General features: G+C 37.5%; 1 protein-coding gene across 4 annotated transcripts in view; it reads left to right on the top strand.

The window, feature by feature from the left end:
• LOC126752512 (protein outspread) overlaps nucleotides 1–17415 on the top strand; it is a 173005-nt gene that overhangs the window by 133731 nt on the left and 21859 nt on the right. For all 4 annotated transcript variants that reach the window (XM_050463360.1, XM_050463361.1, XM_050463359.1 and 1 more), the window contains 2 exons: nucleotides 3554–3619; nucleotides 11685–12351. In XM_050463360.1, the coding sequence (XP_050319317.1) occupies nucleotides 3554–3619; nucleotides 11685–12351 (733 nt within the window). The remainder of the gene's footprint in view (nucleotides 1–3553; nucleotides 3620–11684; nucleotides 12352–17415) is intronic.

Genomic DNA, 17415 nt, shown 5'->3' with positions numbered 1-17415 from the left:
AAAAACAGCAACGTCAATAATTTTTTTTTGTTATAATAATAATGTAGCAAAAAGTTACTAATAACAACAAAAACATGCGTTTTAAAAGTCACAAAACATTTTAACAATTGCATTTATAATAGCAACAATAACACTGCGAAATAAACGCAAACATTGTTGGCGATGTCATCAAACTCTGTTGTCGTTAAATCGCTCTGGTTGAATGTGATGCACCGATGATTGTTGATGTCAGTGATGTGCGCATGGTAGAGAGTGGGACGTTGGCTGTATACATATAATGGTTTTTTTTTCTTTATAACGGGTGATACAAGTAGAAGTACCTTTTCCAATGGCCTATTTTTTGATAGATCAAGCGTGAATCGTGTCAAGCTGTCATGTTATTTATGGTCAGCATTGTTTAGCATTTCACCATTAAAAGACTTACCCTAAACAAACGTTTACAAATCGTTCAACTTTATTACAAAAATTCACGACCTGTAAAGAATGCTGTTGACAGTCATAACTTTGAAGTTGTAGATAATTTCGTCTATTTAGGAACCAGCATTAACACCACCAACAATGTCAGCCTGAAAATCCAACGCAGGATTGCTCTTGCCAACAGGTGCTACTTCGGACTGAGTAGGCAATTGAGAAGCAAAGTCCTCTCTCGACAAACAAAAACCAAACTCTATAAGTCACTGATAATTCCCGTCCTGCTGTATGGTGCAGAGTCTTGGACGATGTCAACAACGGATGAGTCGACGTTGCGAGTTTTCGAGAGAAAAGTTCTGCGAAAGATTTATGGTCCTTTGCGCGTTAGCCACGGCGAATACCGCATTCGATGGAACGATGAGCTGTACGAGATATACGACGACATCGACATAGTTCAGCGAATTAAAAGACAGCGGCTACGCTGGCTAGGTCATGTTGTCCGGATGGACGAAAACACTCCAGCTCTGAAAGTATTCGACGCAGTACCCGCCGGAAGGTAGAGGAAGAGGAAGACCTCCACTCCGTTGGAAGGACCAAGTGGAGAAGGACCTGGCTTCGTTTGGAATATCCAATTGGCGCCACGTAGCGAAAAGAAGAAACGACTGGCGCGCTATTGTTAACTCGGCTATAATCGCGTAAGCGGTGTCTACGCCAATTAAGAAGAAGAAGTTGATAGTGTACACGAAGATTCGATTCGCAGCAACTCGAACTGAGGTATAAAACTGCTTGGCGCATTTAGGTCGAGATTAGGTATATAAAATAAAGCTTTACAACGTCATTGGTTCGCTCTATGGGCTATTTAAAAGTTCCAAGAATATCCGACGTTTTTGAGCCGATTTTATTTAGCGATGAGGCTCAGTTCTTTCTTAATTGGTATGTAAATAAACAAAAGCTGCATTTGGAACGAAGAGCAATCTGAAGAGATTCAAGAGATGCAATTTTAGCCAGAAAAATAACGGTTTGGTGTAATTTTTGGACCTTTTGAAACATCGGTCCATATTTTCTTCAAAGATGATGCCGGTGAGAATGTATCCGCCAATGGCGACCGTTATGTCGCCATGATAACCGACTATTTGATGGTTGAAATGAAAGCGCGTGATCTCAACAGCATTTGGTTTCAACAAGACGGCGCCACTTCCCACACATCGCATCAATCAATATATTTATTGAGAAAACACTTTGATGAGCAGATAATTTCAAGTTATGGGTCAGTCAATTGGCCACCAAGATCGAGTGATGTCACACCGTTAGATCTTTTCCTGTGGGGATATGTAAGGTCTAAATTCTGTGCGGACAATTCCGCTTCGATTCAGGTCTTGGAGCAAAACATCACGCGTGTCATTCGCCATTTAATGCTCGAACGAGTCATCGAAAATAGGGTTCAACGGATGGACCATCTGAGGCGTAGCTGCGACCAACATTTAAAAGAGATAGTGCAAAAAATAAATGCGAAAGAATGTTCTCTCGAATGATAATAAAAATTTCCCATTAAATTTGAAGTTTCTGTGGCTTTTCTTTAAAAAAAAGTAGGAAATCTCGAAATGGATCACTCTTTAGTAAAGCATGGGTGTTAAGTCACCAAAAGTCAAGCTTTAAAGTACCCATAAATATAAATAAATGAGTTGAATTGAGTTTGTTTCTAAATTCTAAATCTAAATCTGGACTGTTTGAGGCTTATCTCATATCGATATTAAGGGGATCGTATACCTTCGAGGTTTGAAAAAATGTAATAATTTTAATGTAGATATAACTAGAAATACGGAAATAAGGATTTGAGCGAAATCATGTTGGTTTACGAAATATCGAGCCACAAGCACGTCTCACGCTTACTATTCAGGTTTTGTTATTTATTTTTAAACGGGTTTTCGCAAAAGTGGTGTTTTTTTTTAGTTTTAACACGATTCTGACAAAACTATCAAAGACAGCCGAAATCTATAAATTGTCACTGATTCACAAAGCATCTCGCTATGTTTAAGACAAGTTTTGTTTGTTTAAATTTTTTATAGTCTTTTTTCGGCTTGCTAGCATTTTGTAAGTTTTTCATTTATATTTGTATTCAAAAAAGCTCGCTTCTATGGAATTATAAACATTAAACAAAAAGAAGTTTTTGGTTTCTTGTTTCTGATGCTAAAATCTATTGCCACGAAGTCGACTACCTGGGTAAGCCAGACACGAAATTTTTTAGACTTTTCAATTTTCAAAGTATCTTTTAGCTTAAAAATATAGCTGTCTTTGCTTCATTAAAATGAGCTTGTGGCCCAGCAAATAGGAAAATTTTTTTTTTTTTGCTTTTAAGGTTCTGATGCTTAAATCTATTGCCAAGGAGTCGACATCCTTGACAGGCAATCAGAATTTTTCGCTTGCCGCTCGCCACCATTTTGTCAGATTGTCAAACATTCAAACAAACTTGTCATAGCTAGTCATAACTGCAGTTCTAAACATTAAGTAAATATTTTTTCTGGTTTCAAGGTTCTGAAGCTGATATATGTTGCCAAGAAATCCATTACATCGGACCAGAGGTGGTATATTCAAGGACGCGTCAAAAGCAGAGTTTAAAAAAGCATATTTCTCACTTTCAAGATTAATGAATAAAACAAAAAAATATTTTTTTTTACAAACATCATGTATATTTTTTTTTTGAAATTCGACGTCAGATAAGCCCGAAATTTGAGTATGAAGGTAGACAACCCTACAACCCAACTTCTTCTTCCCATGACTCACTCGTAAGCCTCAGCTTGAAACAATTTGGATCAAATATCTTCAGCCATACAAGCAAATTAGAAATCGAAATGTACTGTCTTGGCAGATGCCACTTTGGGGTTGTTGATAAGACTTTAGACTTTACATATATTTTTAGAAGTTGTTAGCATCACAAAGCAGTAGGTTGAATTTTTATTGCTTACATATATCTCAAAGTTGATCGTATGAACAATTTTGGCGGAGTTGTACTAAAAACCAATCAAAATCAAAATTTTGTTTCCATATTAATTTTATATAATTTTAATTTATAGTTTTTTAGTTAAAAAAAAACTTTTTGTTTACCACGTTTATTAAGCAAATTTATTTTTCTTTATGCTTACAGAGATGGCAACGGCGATGGTTTGTTTTATATGATGACGGTGAACTCACATATTCGGTGGATGAGCATGTAAGTAGAAACCCCTCAATTACGATTTCAATATTAAAAGATTTATTCACACAATAAATTTATTCTCACTACTGAAAGCTCAATAAATACATATTATAACCATCTACAAATGCTTACCATTCACGGTGGAGTACTGTTGAAACTGTCGCGCCCACTTTTCAACAATATCTACTGGTGCTGGTGCCGACAATAATTACATAATAGTTAAACACAAAACAAAACTTTGGCCAGACAAGAGCCATCAAGTCTATTAACATACAAGTATATACTAACACACACTAGAATACATATGTATATGTGCATGAAATTCACTGGGCACCGTGTATCTTATGACTGAGCGCTCGCTACAAGTACCGGCCAAAAATGCAAATTTATCTTTAATAGTAGTTACCTGCGCTTAACTTTTCTGTCTGAAATATTTAATTGTACGCGTATGGCAATAAACCAGTTTGCATCGTCTGGCGAGTTTCCAACATTTATGTTTTAATGGCTTTTATTTCATTATTTATGATTTGCAATATATTACTTTATTTTTTTTTAACAACTCCACTAGGCTTTCCATAAGCATTTGAAGCATACACACAGCATAACCTAAGGATATGTGCACACAGGCACGGGCACGTGCTATTCCTCTAGTCAAAACAGCTAGTCATAAACTATTCGACAACTAGTCTCAAACAAAATCACACCAGTCAGCCGAACATCTTCTTTGCGTATGAGCAACTTCAACCTTTATCCACATTTAAAATTCTGATATCTTATGAAAAGTTAATTATGATTTAAGATAAACAATTACTAGTTTTAAACTGGTTCAGAATATACACATAAGTTTGGATATTTTGCTGGATCACTCATTTCGAATCCATGTTTTAAAAATACTCTAGCGCAATTATGCTCAATCTAAATCAACTTTTCTCAAAATGGCACAATGTTAACAATATTCGGACCAGTCCTATTTAAGTTAGAAAATTTTACTTGAATACTAGTACTTTTGCTGATCACTTTGACGTTTTACTGCTGTCTTAATTTCATTTGCAGTAGCTAAGATGGCGAGCCTTTGCCCTTTTCTCCAGCCTCTTTCATTTCATTCGCTACACCTTTTTATTCAGTTTCGTATTTTTAATCGTTTTTAATTTACGCGACATGCATAATTTATGCTCCAGTTTGATTATGTTGATACTCGTAATTGGTGCTATAATTCAAATGATACATTTCAGGTGTTCGGCCAGTTGGCGCATTCCACTAATCAACTAAACACTTGTTGCTATACTAACTAGTTTAAAATATTTTATATGACATACATATGTTATAATAAATTAACCGATGTTTCTCAGAGTTCTGGAATTTAATTATTTGCAAAGAATTGTGAATAAAATTGACTCTACTCTTCTCAATTTTTATGGGAACAGAATTTCGGAAAATTATGTTCAACTGAAAGCTTCGTTTTTAATGAGATTCGGTAAGCGAAGGTTTGCACCAAATAAATTTAGAGTTTACCGCTCTACAAAGAACTTAACATTTTCGAATTAGTAACATTTTATGAACTCAAGAGAATTTGGGTAGTCTCTTCCGACTTATTTTTAACCAAAAATGGCAAGTTCGCTTATTTTCGTATCAAATAATTGTCCCACAGAACGTAAATTTCGGTTCAGAATACGAATATCTCTGGATAATAATGGTTTTCTTCGGACGGTCCAATTGTTTCAGAAGAGATCCAAAAAAAGAGTTTTGTCGTAGGCGAGCAGCTTATAGTAAATGATTCCCTGCCAATCCCACCAAACACTTAGCAAAATCATTTTGATCATCACTACTGGCTTGGCCATCGCTTGTGCCAGCTTATCAGAATTCGACCATGAGAGTTTTCGCTTGACGTTGTCGCAAGCGACCCATATCGGAAAATAACCCTACTCACTTCCCAATAACGGTACTGTTCAAAACTACTAAAAACGCTATACATCAGTATTTAAATACGCCACACATTAAATTTTAAAGCCGATATGGTATGAGAGGCCTTTATGGGAGCCGGTATGAAAATTCGGCGATGGGCGTGACACCGCCTAGTTTCGGACGAATCCACATTTCTCGGGACTCGCTCTACCGATTTCGGCTAATTTAGTACTTTGCATTCCTCTCATATTCTTGTATCACAGTGTGAAATTGGCGAAATCGAATTATAGCCACGCCTATATAGCAGCATTTCAAATTTGATTTGATTTCATTTGATTCTTTCACTTTCCAGTACACAAATGATGAAGCAACTGATGTAACGTGATAAAACTGTATACTACTTTGTACTAATAATTTCTTTAAAGTATGCCAACTTATGACCAAAAATTGCCCAAATCCAATCAAGCCTCTAGGTACCGAATTTGTTGAATGGGATATACAATTGAAATTCAGAGAGAATTGTTTCTTGTTAATAGTAACTCAATGAATCCAAAATGGGTTGAATCGAGTCTATGCTTCCCTGAGAACCCATATACCTAATACACACATTTTCGAACTTCCGGGTCACTTTATACTGAATATTAGGGTGTCCGTTATTTACCAAATGGATTATTTTTGACCAGACGCTCCCTAAACTTTTAGGTTTCCATCTAAAAAAAATATCAGACCATAAAAAGTCCTTAATTTTCATAATAAACCTTGCCCCAAACACGATACATTTCCCATGGAAATTACATGGGATTTTGCCACTTTTTACGAATATTTTTTTTTCCCTGGAACTTTCTCGTTTGTAGGAATAAAAAAGTCATATTCTTGTACAGAATTGAATGCTCTACAAAATACGTCTAGACAATTTTTCGATATACTCACTCCTTTAAAAGTTATTCAAGGTTAAAGTTAACTTGTTAATCCCGGCTTGGCCACTGTTTGGGACGATTTCGCTTGATATTGTCATATGTGATCCAATTTTCGTCGCCAGTCACCATCCGCTTCAAAAATGGGTCGAGTTCGTTCCATTTCAGCAACATATCGCAGGCGTTGATTCGGTCCAGAAGGTCAAAAATTTGTATCAAATCATACGGCACCCAAACATCAAGCTTTTTGGTGTATCCAGACTTCTGCAGATGGTTTAAAATGGTTTGGTGACTAAGTCCCATCTTCTGAGCGATGTCACGAGATGCCACATGCCGGTCTAACTCGATTTCAGTATTCGTCATCACAAGTCTTCCGCCGTCTGGCTTATCCATGGTGTCGTTTTCACCCGCTCTGAATCATCGAAACCATTCCTCCGCAGTTCGAAGTGATAGAGTACCATCCCCCAAAACACCATTAATCTCTCGGAACATTTCTCTAGCGGATTTGCCTTTAACGAAGGAAAACTTAGTCGTTAGTGAACTCCATGTTTACACGTCTGTAAGTGTTGAACGCAATATCCAAACTAATCATGCATAGCGTCGTTTTGTAGGTTCTATCAAGACCTTTCAAAGATGTATAGGATTGCCAGATACGAGCTCTGTAGCCGGGAAATTCAAAAGAAAAAACGGCGGAAGGGTGATATTTGACAACCTAATATTGCTCACATTTGAAGGCGGTATAGAAATTGAAATGAATAGGAATCTTAGGGCACGAGATTTTATACAAAGATGTTCAATTATTATTCTGTAAGCATGTTGCAAGTTGAAAAAGTGGTAAAACAACTTCTATACATTTAGTTATTTGAACATAATTTAAATTTAAAGTGAATTTTAAGTAAGACACAACTGATGTTAACCTCAAAAAATTCTTTAAAAATAATTACTTTTAGTTAGTTCACAAAGATTGTAAAATATGCACCTCTTAATGTTTACAATTTTAAATCAATGCATACAAATATTCATACATTATTTGAGTAAAAAGTATAAAGAAATTAGCACATTCCATAAATCACAACAAAACAATAGTAATAAACAAAATGCTTTATTTGCCGCTTTCCCTTATTTTATTTGCTTGTCGCAGCATAAGAATTGCTTCAAAATAACAATTTTTGTCGAAGTTAAATTAAATTTTCACAACACATTACCAATAAATATTGCTTTATTACTCTTCCATTACTTACATACCATACATACATGCACACACAAGTGTGCATTGGCTCCAGGGCCCTTTCATGTTGCGCTTGCGCTTTCAAGAGCTTCGAAAGTACATGAATGAGAAAAAAGAAAAGAAAAATTCAACACCTAAAAGCCACTTTCTATGAAACCATTTCCAATTCGAACTACCAATTTCATTACCATTCGCTGGTGGCGCTGTTGTGTGCATGTGTTCATGAGTTTTGTTTTTGTTAAGGTTGGTTTTTGCCACCAACAATACATTCTTCGATCACTCTTTTAGGCACCACTTTGTTTTCTAAAGTGCGGTTTACCCAAATTCATGCGCGGCAAAAATCTATTCAACCTATAAATATAAACAACAACAAAAACATTGAGTACTATGAAATTGTATACTAATTGGCACCCCACTGCAACACCTGTCAAAGCTTGCGTGCAACAGTTGTATGTTATACATATGTAGATAAGCTTGTTTGTGTATGTGTGTCTGTGTGTGGTGTGTGGTGCAGCAAGTGAGTGTAGCCCGCTGCTTATTGACTGTTGGCCTTGCTAACTGGGCTGCCTGTCGGCGGGTTACTAAACTTTTTTTTCGCTTACTGACAGCCATTGGGTCGTTCAGTGTGACTGGTGTTAGCCAAGTTGCCACTGCAACTAAAAATTCACGTCGATTTGTATAAAACATATGGTATATTTGAACTTGTATAATATGGTTCACAGCATCTGTAGAAGGGTTTCCGTGTTTCTGGAAATTTCGATCTCGCTTTAAGCAAATTTACTTAATTTTTTTCTAAAAAATAACTTGATTTGAGTTTTCCTTCAATTTCTTCATATTTGACAACCCTAAACCCGTCATGAAGGCCAGCAACAGTCAGCGCAAACGAAAGTTTATTTTCAATATTTTCTATGCCGACTCATATGTGCCAAAGGCAAGGACCCACTATTTCAAATTACACATTCGCTACCAAATCGTCGTTGTAGGAAAGTGCGCCGTAATATTCGAACGTGCCATATAAATTCATATTAACAAGCAGTTCAGTCGGCTGTCGCTCGATTAGTTTATTGTTCATACGGCGAAAAAGGGAAAGGTCATTAGAAAATATGTGCCTGCATTTAATGGTCTCACAAAAGTAGTTCAATTTTATTCTTTCGATTTCTAATAGCTACTGACATAGATTTGTAGGTGAGGAAAGTGTTATCTTCTTCTACAGAAAGATATACAAGTATGAGTATCATTAAATAGTTTTTAATTCAAAATTAATATTGTGTTTAATAGACCAGTGCAGAAGCTTTGGAAATTAAAAATAATAATAAAATGTGTTTTTTCTCAATATCGTTAAGATAATACGTATAACAATTTAGTCATAGTAAATTTTATTATGTGGCATTTACTACAGTGGTCATATAAAGGAGCGATAATTTGATGTGGGATTCGTGGTGGGAGAGAGACTCAGTCGCCGAGTACTGTCATTCACCCCGGTGGAAGAACGTCCAACCACAATCCGCATCAAAGCGAAGTTCTTTAACATATCGCTGATCTGCGCCCACGCACGACGGAAGAGAAGGACGATGTGACCAAAGATGCCATCTATGAGCGCTTGGAGCGCACCTGTGAGAGCTGCTCCCGCCGCGATATCAAAATAGTGCTCGGCGACTTTAACGCCAGGGTGGTCAAAGAAGGTATCTTTGGCACTACGGTCGGTAAATTCGCCACGATGAAACATCCCCAAACGGGTTGAGACTGATCGACTTCGACGGTGTCCGAAATATGGTTATCTGTAGTACTAGATTCCAGCATAAGAAAATTCATGAAGCCACCTGGCTGTGTCCGGATCGAAAAACCACCAACCAGATCGATCATGTTGTGATAACCCGAAGACACGTCTCCAGTGTTTTAGATGTGCGTGTGCTTCGAGGTCCTAACATTGACTCGGACCACTATCTTCTTGCAGCCAAGATTCGCACCCGCCTCTGTGCAGCAAAAAACGCCCGCCAACCCACACAAGGAAGGTTCGACTTCGAGAAGCTGCAATCACAGCAGACAGCCGAACGATTTTCTACTCGACTTGCACTCCTCCTGTGCGAAAGCACTCGTCAACAACTTGGTATAAGGGACTGTGGGACGGCATTTCAAGCTCCTTACATACAGCTGCAACCGAAACCATTGGTTTACGGAAATGCAAAAAAACAGCTGGTACGATGAGGAGTGCCGTGTTGCAGCGGAGAGAAAACAGACTGCCTACCTCGCAACGTTACGATCACAACAGGTGCGGGATGGGATAGATACCGAAAGTTGAAGAGAGAAGCGAGACGCATTTGTAGACAAAAAAATAAAGAGGCCGAAATGTGTGAGTATGAAAAGCTTGACAAGCTGGCCGACAGAGGTAATGCTCAAAAATTTTGGAAAAGACCCGTGAAAGGACAATCGATACACACCACCTCTTCGCTTTCGACAGCACGAAAAGGAGCTGCCTCTATGCCGCGATGTCTGAATTTGGTATCCTCACAAAACTAATACAGCTTGAGCAATACAAGCCGTTCCATACCAAACGAGGTTTCAGACAAGGCCACTTCTTATCTTGTGACTTCTTCAATCTGCTGCTGGAGAAAATAATTCGAGCTGCAGAACTTAATCGAGCAGTTGCAATCTTTTATAAGAGTGTACAGCGCTGGCGTATGCCGATGATATTGATATCATCGGTCTCATCACTCGTTAGTTCTGCTTTCTCCAGACTGGACAAGGAAACAAAGCAAATGGGTCAGTGAACGAGGGCAAGATGAAATATCTCCTGTCATCAAACAAACAGTCGTCGCACTCGCGACTTGGTTTCCACGTAAGCTCTGAAAGTATTCGACGCAGTACCCGCCGGGGAAGCAGACCTGGCTTCCACTCCGTTGGAAGGACCGTAGCGTTGGCGCCACGTAGCGAAAAGAAGAACTACTGGCGCGCTGTTGTTAACTCGGCTATAATAGCGTGAGTGGTGTCTATGCCAGTAAAGAAGAAGAAGAAATTTTATTATGAAGGATATATGTATGTTTTCTAACTTTGTATACTTTACTTCGTAAGACCAAAACTCAAGGCATCTGTTTTAAAAGCAACTATTTCAATAAACTTTTGGTGTGAAGTGCGAAAATTTGTATTGTAATATATCAGCAAATCATCATTTCCGAAAATAAATTGCATCTTTAAGGGCTTAGAGTCCATTGGTTTCATGTTTTCAGTAATCAACCTGTATAGCTTTAATAAAGAAATTGTAAATGTACTCTTAGAATCAATAACAGAGGATAATGACTATATCTATTTACTGGTCAACCGAATCGATATTTTTTAGCTACTTTACTCTCTTTTTTGAGGTTATCGTAAAAGCAAGTAATAAAGAGGCAAACTTTGCAATCAGTAGAGTATGCAATACAACTGATCAACCTATTCAACTACGGAAGCATAAGCTGTATTCGATTCGTCATTTCTCTGCTCTCTTCTCCTCTCTTGTTAAAACAAATTACATGTAAATGCGTCAACAAAGTTATAGAATTAAATTCGTATAAGAGAGTAAGCGCTTATCTCAGTAAAGTGCTATAACCGTTATCTAATATGCTACCTAGTTTTGTTTTGCGCATTTTACATCAGTTTTAATATTATGAATGGCTCAAATGACGAATGTGAATACAAATTTCTTTTTCTTAGATTTTATAAACTTAAGAACTACAAAAAGTTTTTTGACGCAGAAGATTTTCTACACCATGTAGGAAGCAAAATTACGTATGAGTCAGAAGACATGAAAACGCAGGATTGCACCACAAGTGTTGTCTGTTTGCCTCAACATTCTTATAGTTTGTTCGATCGGCTATTCTAGACTCTGGTGAATCGAGGAGAGTTCAAATAACCTCAAAGTTTATACATATTCATTTTAAGTTATAGCTAGGCCCTGAACAATGCATTGAATAAATTAATCTAAATAAATAATTCATGCATGAATATTTATGATTTCACTAATGGTCACACATTCTTGTTTCTATTCATTTATTCCACACAGCCCGAAACTGTGCCACAAGCATGCATCGATATGACCAAAGTGCTCGAAGTCGCCATGGCGGAGGATGTGACAGGCCATACCAATTCGATTGCCATCACCGCCCCCGACCGGGTCACATTCGTGAAGGGCACATGCCCTGAAGAATCCAAATGGTGGCTAAATATACTGGTCGCATTTCCAAAATCCAAAGGCCGCCACAAACGCAATGCCACATTTCCAGGCGGTCAAGCGACTACTACGATTTTGCAGCAAATGAATACAGACGCATATAATGCGGCTGCCGCGGGCGTACCGACACGCAATCGTCATAATTCATACCACAAGGATGCATTGACGTCCGTGCAATCGACCAGCGTGCTAATTGGCAGTGGCGGCAATAATGTTACGCAGCGTAATGCTAATGCCGTGACGACAGCGGCAACAACGGCGTCGTCGACGAAGCGTACCAGTGGCTATCGCAATGTTGCAGACGATGATAATGATGAGGAAGACGTGGACGATGATGATGATGATGATGATGAAGATGACGGCGTTGAGACCGGCGAAGATGAAGAAGAAGAGGACGAGCATGTTGGTGTGCGTGGCGCTAACGAAATAGACAACGGCAAAAAGGAATCGCTGCTAGATGACAAAAGTCGCGGTGATATTAAAGATGCTAACAGTAAAGGTACTTCATACACTTATATTTATGCAATTATAGATATGCTATTCGTATTATCTTACTCACCGTTTCGCTATGCAACATATACACAAATCGTTTAAAAATTAGTATTGTGTACTATAAAATTTATGTGAAAACTTTAACAGGTTGGAAGGAATAATTTAGTGTAATACTTGTTAGAAGATATATAGATCACAAAACTTTCTTGAAATCAAATATCTTGGAACCACGGCCGCATCCAAAGTAGGTTTTCTGATTATGCGACTATTGTCCCCTGTGCCAGAAGCTTCGCTTGGTCGAAGTTATCCTGCTAATAACCTTAGTAATATATGAATATTATGAATTATTATGACATGAAAGAAAAATTACAAAATATATAACTAATATTTTTTAAAGCCATATCATATTCTGTCTTAATAATCATAAAGATTCCCGACTACCTCAGAAGCGGCTTACAAATTTCCGATTTGCTGCATTTGGAATAATATGGAAATTTAAAAGAGAGTTCCGAAGTTATATTAATATTAGAGAGATAAATTTGACTTTGGCTGAGAGAGATTTTTACGAAGATCCACAATTGACTTCAAAAATGATATGAAACCGACGTGGACGTTTGAAGTTTTGATAATCTATCTACTGTCTACTATATTATCTATCTAATATCTCGGCAGGCATCTTGCGTTCTAACACGAGACTTATGAACTTCGCGTGCGCTTAGCAGGCGTTGAACGACGGCCAGCTTCTTTGCGCCTGCAAGATCCTTTCATTTCAGAGTAGAACGATCTTAACACATACCATTTTCCCGCTTACGTAGGTGTTCTTACTCTACATTGTAGAATAAACAATAATACGATAAGGGTTAGTGTCTTGTCGACGCAAGTTGTCAAAGTTGTTGGATGAAAGTGTAATAAACACATTCATTCCATTGTCTGAAGTTGAAACATCTCGGCAATCATGCCTTCAGCGAACGAAGAGACATAGCCGAAACTGACATCAGCTGAACCCGCCATTTTGTGATAGGCTCAAAGCGCTTTGTCAATTAATGATGGATATAGAAGCAATCAATTACACATATAAGAGTTTTAGGTGCCACATCAGACCGGTATTCTAATCTGTTCAAGTAAGCCCCCCACCAAGATCGACCTCTTAAGAGGCTATACCAGTATAACCCAAGAAAATTTGGGCGATTTTCGTGAATTCTTTTAAAAGGAAGTACTCTATCGAATGTTCCAAAGTTCCTTGGACATAATAAGGTATATTTTCGAAAAAAAATTTTGTAATCTGCTGTATTCAGAAGTGCCAAAAAAAGTTCTCCAACTGCTGACATGATTCCGGCCGAATGAGTAGTTGAAACAAAAAATTCAAAAAGGTTATTGAATTTAAAAGTTGAAGGTATTTCCTATACAACGAATTACGATTTATGAAAAATATCAAAAATTAACAAAATGGCGTCGTTCTGCAAAAATCCTTTTTTTGGTAAATAAATTGTAGTTTTTTAATGGGAAATATGTTTGGTAAATATATTCAAGAATATTTATTTTCAATTTGAAGTCGATTGGTCTATTTCTCTTTGAATTATGATGTATGATGTCAGCAATTTTGAAAAATGTCGTTTCGAGAAAAACGCGTTCAAAGTTTCAACTACCTGCGAAATACATATATAAATGCTAGCGCTAGCTCTTTAGAACACAATCAATCAAAAACTATTCTAGATACGACCTTGTCGATTTCACAGGATTTTTTTGAAAATATAAACTATCGAAAAAGGAAACAAAAAACAATCGATTTTTTCAAAGTGTAACCCTTGAATAGCCCCTTAACCTAGCCAAAAATAAGCATATAATGCAATTCGATCTCTACTATGCAAATTATACCTCCAATACAGCCAATGAAAAAACACCAACCTAATACAAATTTTCTAAAATGGCAAGTTATTTTATTGATCTGTTTATTATCGAAAAATTTCGCTCAAGAGCACATTTCCTTTTTGGGTTGTGTGATTATTTATATTACTGTATAAAGTTCACTGCTTAAAACTGACGCTTTAAAATTATAAAGACGTGCATGACCCTTTTTCTAGTTTTTTTTACACAGAACCACATAATACTGAATATAAACCTGTAATACGTTCGTATCTCATACGTCACATATTTTTATTATCAATAGATTATTAAGAGATCTAAGGAAAGACTTTGAGCGACTTGTTCCACTTTAAACACTAATCTACACTGTAGTTGGAAAAAATATTTCCTTTATTTCATTGCCTGCTTCAAGCAATCCAGTTGTTCACAGTAGATAGGAGAATTAAGCGTTGGACATATGGGAGCAGCTCATAGTAGATGATTCTCTTCCAATCCCACCAAACACACAGCAAAACCTTTCTGGCCGTTAATCCCGGCTCGGCCACTGTTTGGGATGATTCACCGACCTTCGACCAAGACGGTTTTCGCTTGATATTGTCGTATGTGATTCATTTTTTGTCGCCAGTCACCATCCGCTTCAAAAATGGGTTGAGTTCGTTCCGTTTCAGCAGCATATCGCAGGCGTTGATTCGGTCCAGAAGGTCAAAAATTTGTGTCAAATCAAGCGGCACCCAAACACCAAACTTTTTTGCGTATCCAGCCTTCTACAGATGGTTTAAAATGGTTTTTTGACTAACTCCCATCTTCTAGCCGATGTCACGAGATGCCAAATACCGGTCTAACTCGATGTTTTCCATGATTTGACAAGTATTCGTCGTCACAGGCCTTACGCCGGCTGGCTTATCTATGGTGTCGTTTTCACCCGCTCAGAATCCTCGAAACCATTCCTCCGCAACTCGAAGTGATAGAGTACCATCCCCCAAAACACCATTAATTTCACGGAACGAAGGAAAACTTTAAAATAGCGCGAATTTTGGCGTTAGTGAACTCCATGTTTACACTTCGATAACTGTTGAAAGCAATATCCGAACTAATCATGCATAGCGTCGTTTTGTAGGTTATGTCAAGACCTTTCAAAGATGTAGAGTATTGCCAGATACGATACATAGTCGCGAAATTCAAAAGACAACGAGGCGGAAGATGGATATTTGACAACCTAATAATATAACTGCCTATACAGTCCATATATGGGAAACTTTTACATTTGGCAAGAAATTTTAACAAAATTTTGCATGGATTTGTTTCTAAGGCTTTGCTGTGATTTCTGAAGAAATTTTTTAGATCGGATCACTATATAATATAGCTGTCATATAAACTGTCCCATAAAAATTAAATTCTCATATGGAAACCTTTTTTTTAGACCAGATATGACGAAACATGACATAGATTATTTTCCATTAGGAAGACATTTTCCAAACCAGATAACTATTGTATAGTATATACATATGTAGCTGCCATACATACTGACCCATCAAAATAAAGTTTTTGTATTGACATGTGTAGGGTATTTTAGCTTTTGACCCAACAATTTCCGCAAACATTAAAACTCCCACTTTTCCTATAAATCTTTGCTAAATGCGTCTGATTAATTAATGCAACAGCCGATTTTCGCTGGAAACATCAATGAAATCACGAGTACAAGCAATCCTTTCATTGAAATTGATGTTGTTGAACTAAAAATTGACAAGCAAATCAATCGAGGAACACACAAGCTTGATACACAAGTGAGCAAGTAAACCAGTACTTTTGGCCTTAAATTAAGTTATGTATTCGTACATATCTGCAGGCTTATGTACTTGGAAATTATGTACATGCATTATATCATATGCCTGCACCGGAATCTTCACAGCTTTGTAGGCACCGCCCTGTCGTACATACTTGTATATTTTCCTTTACATACACTCCACTCGTACGTATGTATATGCGTACGCGTATGTGTTCCGCATTTGACATAAACTAATTGTCAGCCATTAATAAAAGAAATGTTGCATTAAATATGGCTATACATTTTTTAAGCTATCGAATGCTCGCACGGCGCGGCGCACGAGTATTTCGTTGCGATTTTAAAATTGCAACGCTTTCAGCTGATCACTGGTTTACCTTATAGCTGCCGCCGGTCGTGGGTTGATCGTCGAGGCGGTTGGTACAGCATGTCAAGTCCTGCCGCACAAGCTGGCACTCAAAGCTAAAACACACGTGTGCATATACATACATACATTATGTACATACCACTACTTAAGTGTCTGACTGCACTGCTTTTGTACGAATCGTTGCGCTTGATTAAATCAATAAATAATAAAATGCGAACAAAAATAAAACAAATGAATGAGTGTAAAATTATTCATTGATCGTGCACCGGCGGGTTTAATTGAAGCAAGTCCAGATATAGTAAAATATTATAACATACGAGGGTAATCAGTTTCGTATATACACATGTGTAATTTCGTATCGAACACATGAAGTTGTATTTAAGTATTTATATATTGAGACTTCTGAGGTCAATTGAACAATAAAGTCGAAGATTATAAACTTTAGCTCATAGAGTATAAGAATATTCGGAAATATTTTTATTATATTTGTTGAAAATACGAGATAGAGCGTTGGTCCGGAAAGTAATAGAGGACTGATTTTCTTCTAAAATTGTGACGGAGCACTGGAACATACGCAAGGTGTGCGCGAAGATGGTCCCAAAAGTGCTCACTGACGACCAGAAATTGCGGCGAATGGAAGTGTGCCAAGAAAACTTAAGCATGTGTGAAAGTGAGGCAATGTTTCGAGTGGCACACGCCATTTTGAGACGACAGAGAGGGGTCCAAGCAGCATGCACCTCGGCTCTCAAGACTATTTCGGAGAATGCTTTCCGTGATGGCTTCATTGCTTAGAAAGCGCGCTGGCAGCGCAGCATCGACGTAGAAGGAGCCTATTTTGAAAGTTTTTAAATAATTGCAACGATTGGTTCTATAAATTTCTTTAAATCCCCTCAGTCCTATTACTGTCCGTACAAACCCTATATACAGATATACTAGATGGAGTTTTAGGTAAATAAAAGCTGAAGTTTTTTGTCATTCTCTACGGTCACGACATGGCCAGACTACAGAAGCCGCGATGTCTTAGCATGTCATGTCTAATTTCCTGCACTTCCTATATG

Source organism: Bactrocera neohumeralis, chromosome 3 (assembly GCF_024586455.1).
Source record: "Bactrocera neohumeralis isolate Rockhampton chromosome 3, APGP_CSIRO_Bneo_wtdbg2-racon-allhic-juicebox.fasta_v2, whole genome shotgun sequence".
Taxonomy (NCBI): domain Eukaryota; kingdom Metazoa; phylum Arthropoda; class Insecta; order Diptera; family Tephritidae; genus Bactrocera; species Bactrocera neohumeralis.
Note: the sequence above shows the minus strand (reverse complement) of the source record. Positions and strands in the feature narration are given on the sequence as shown.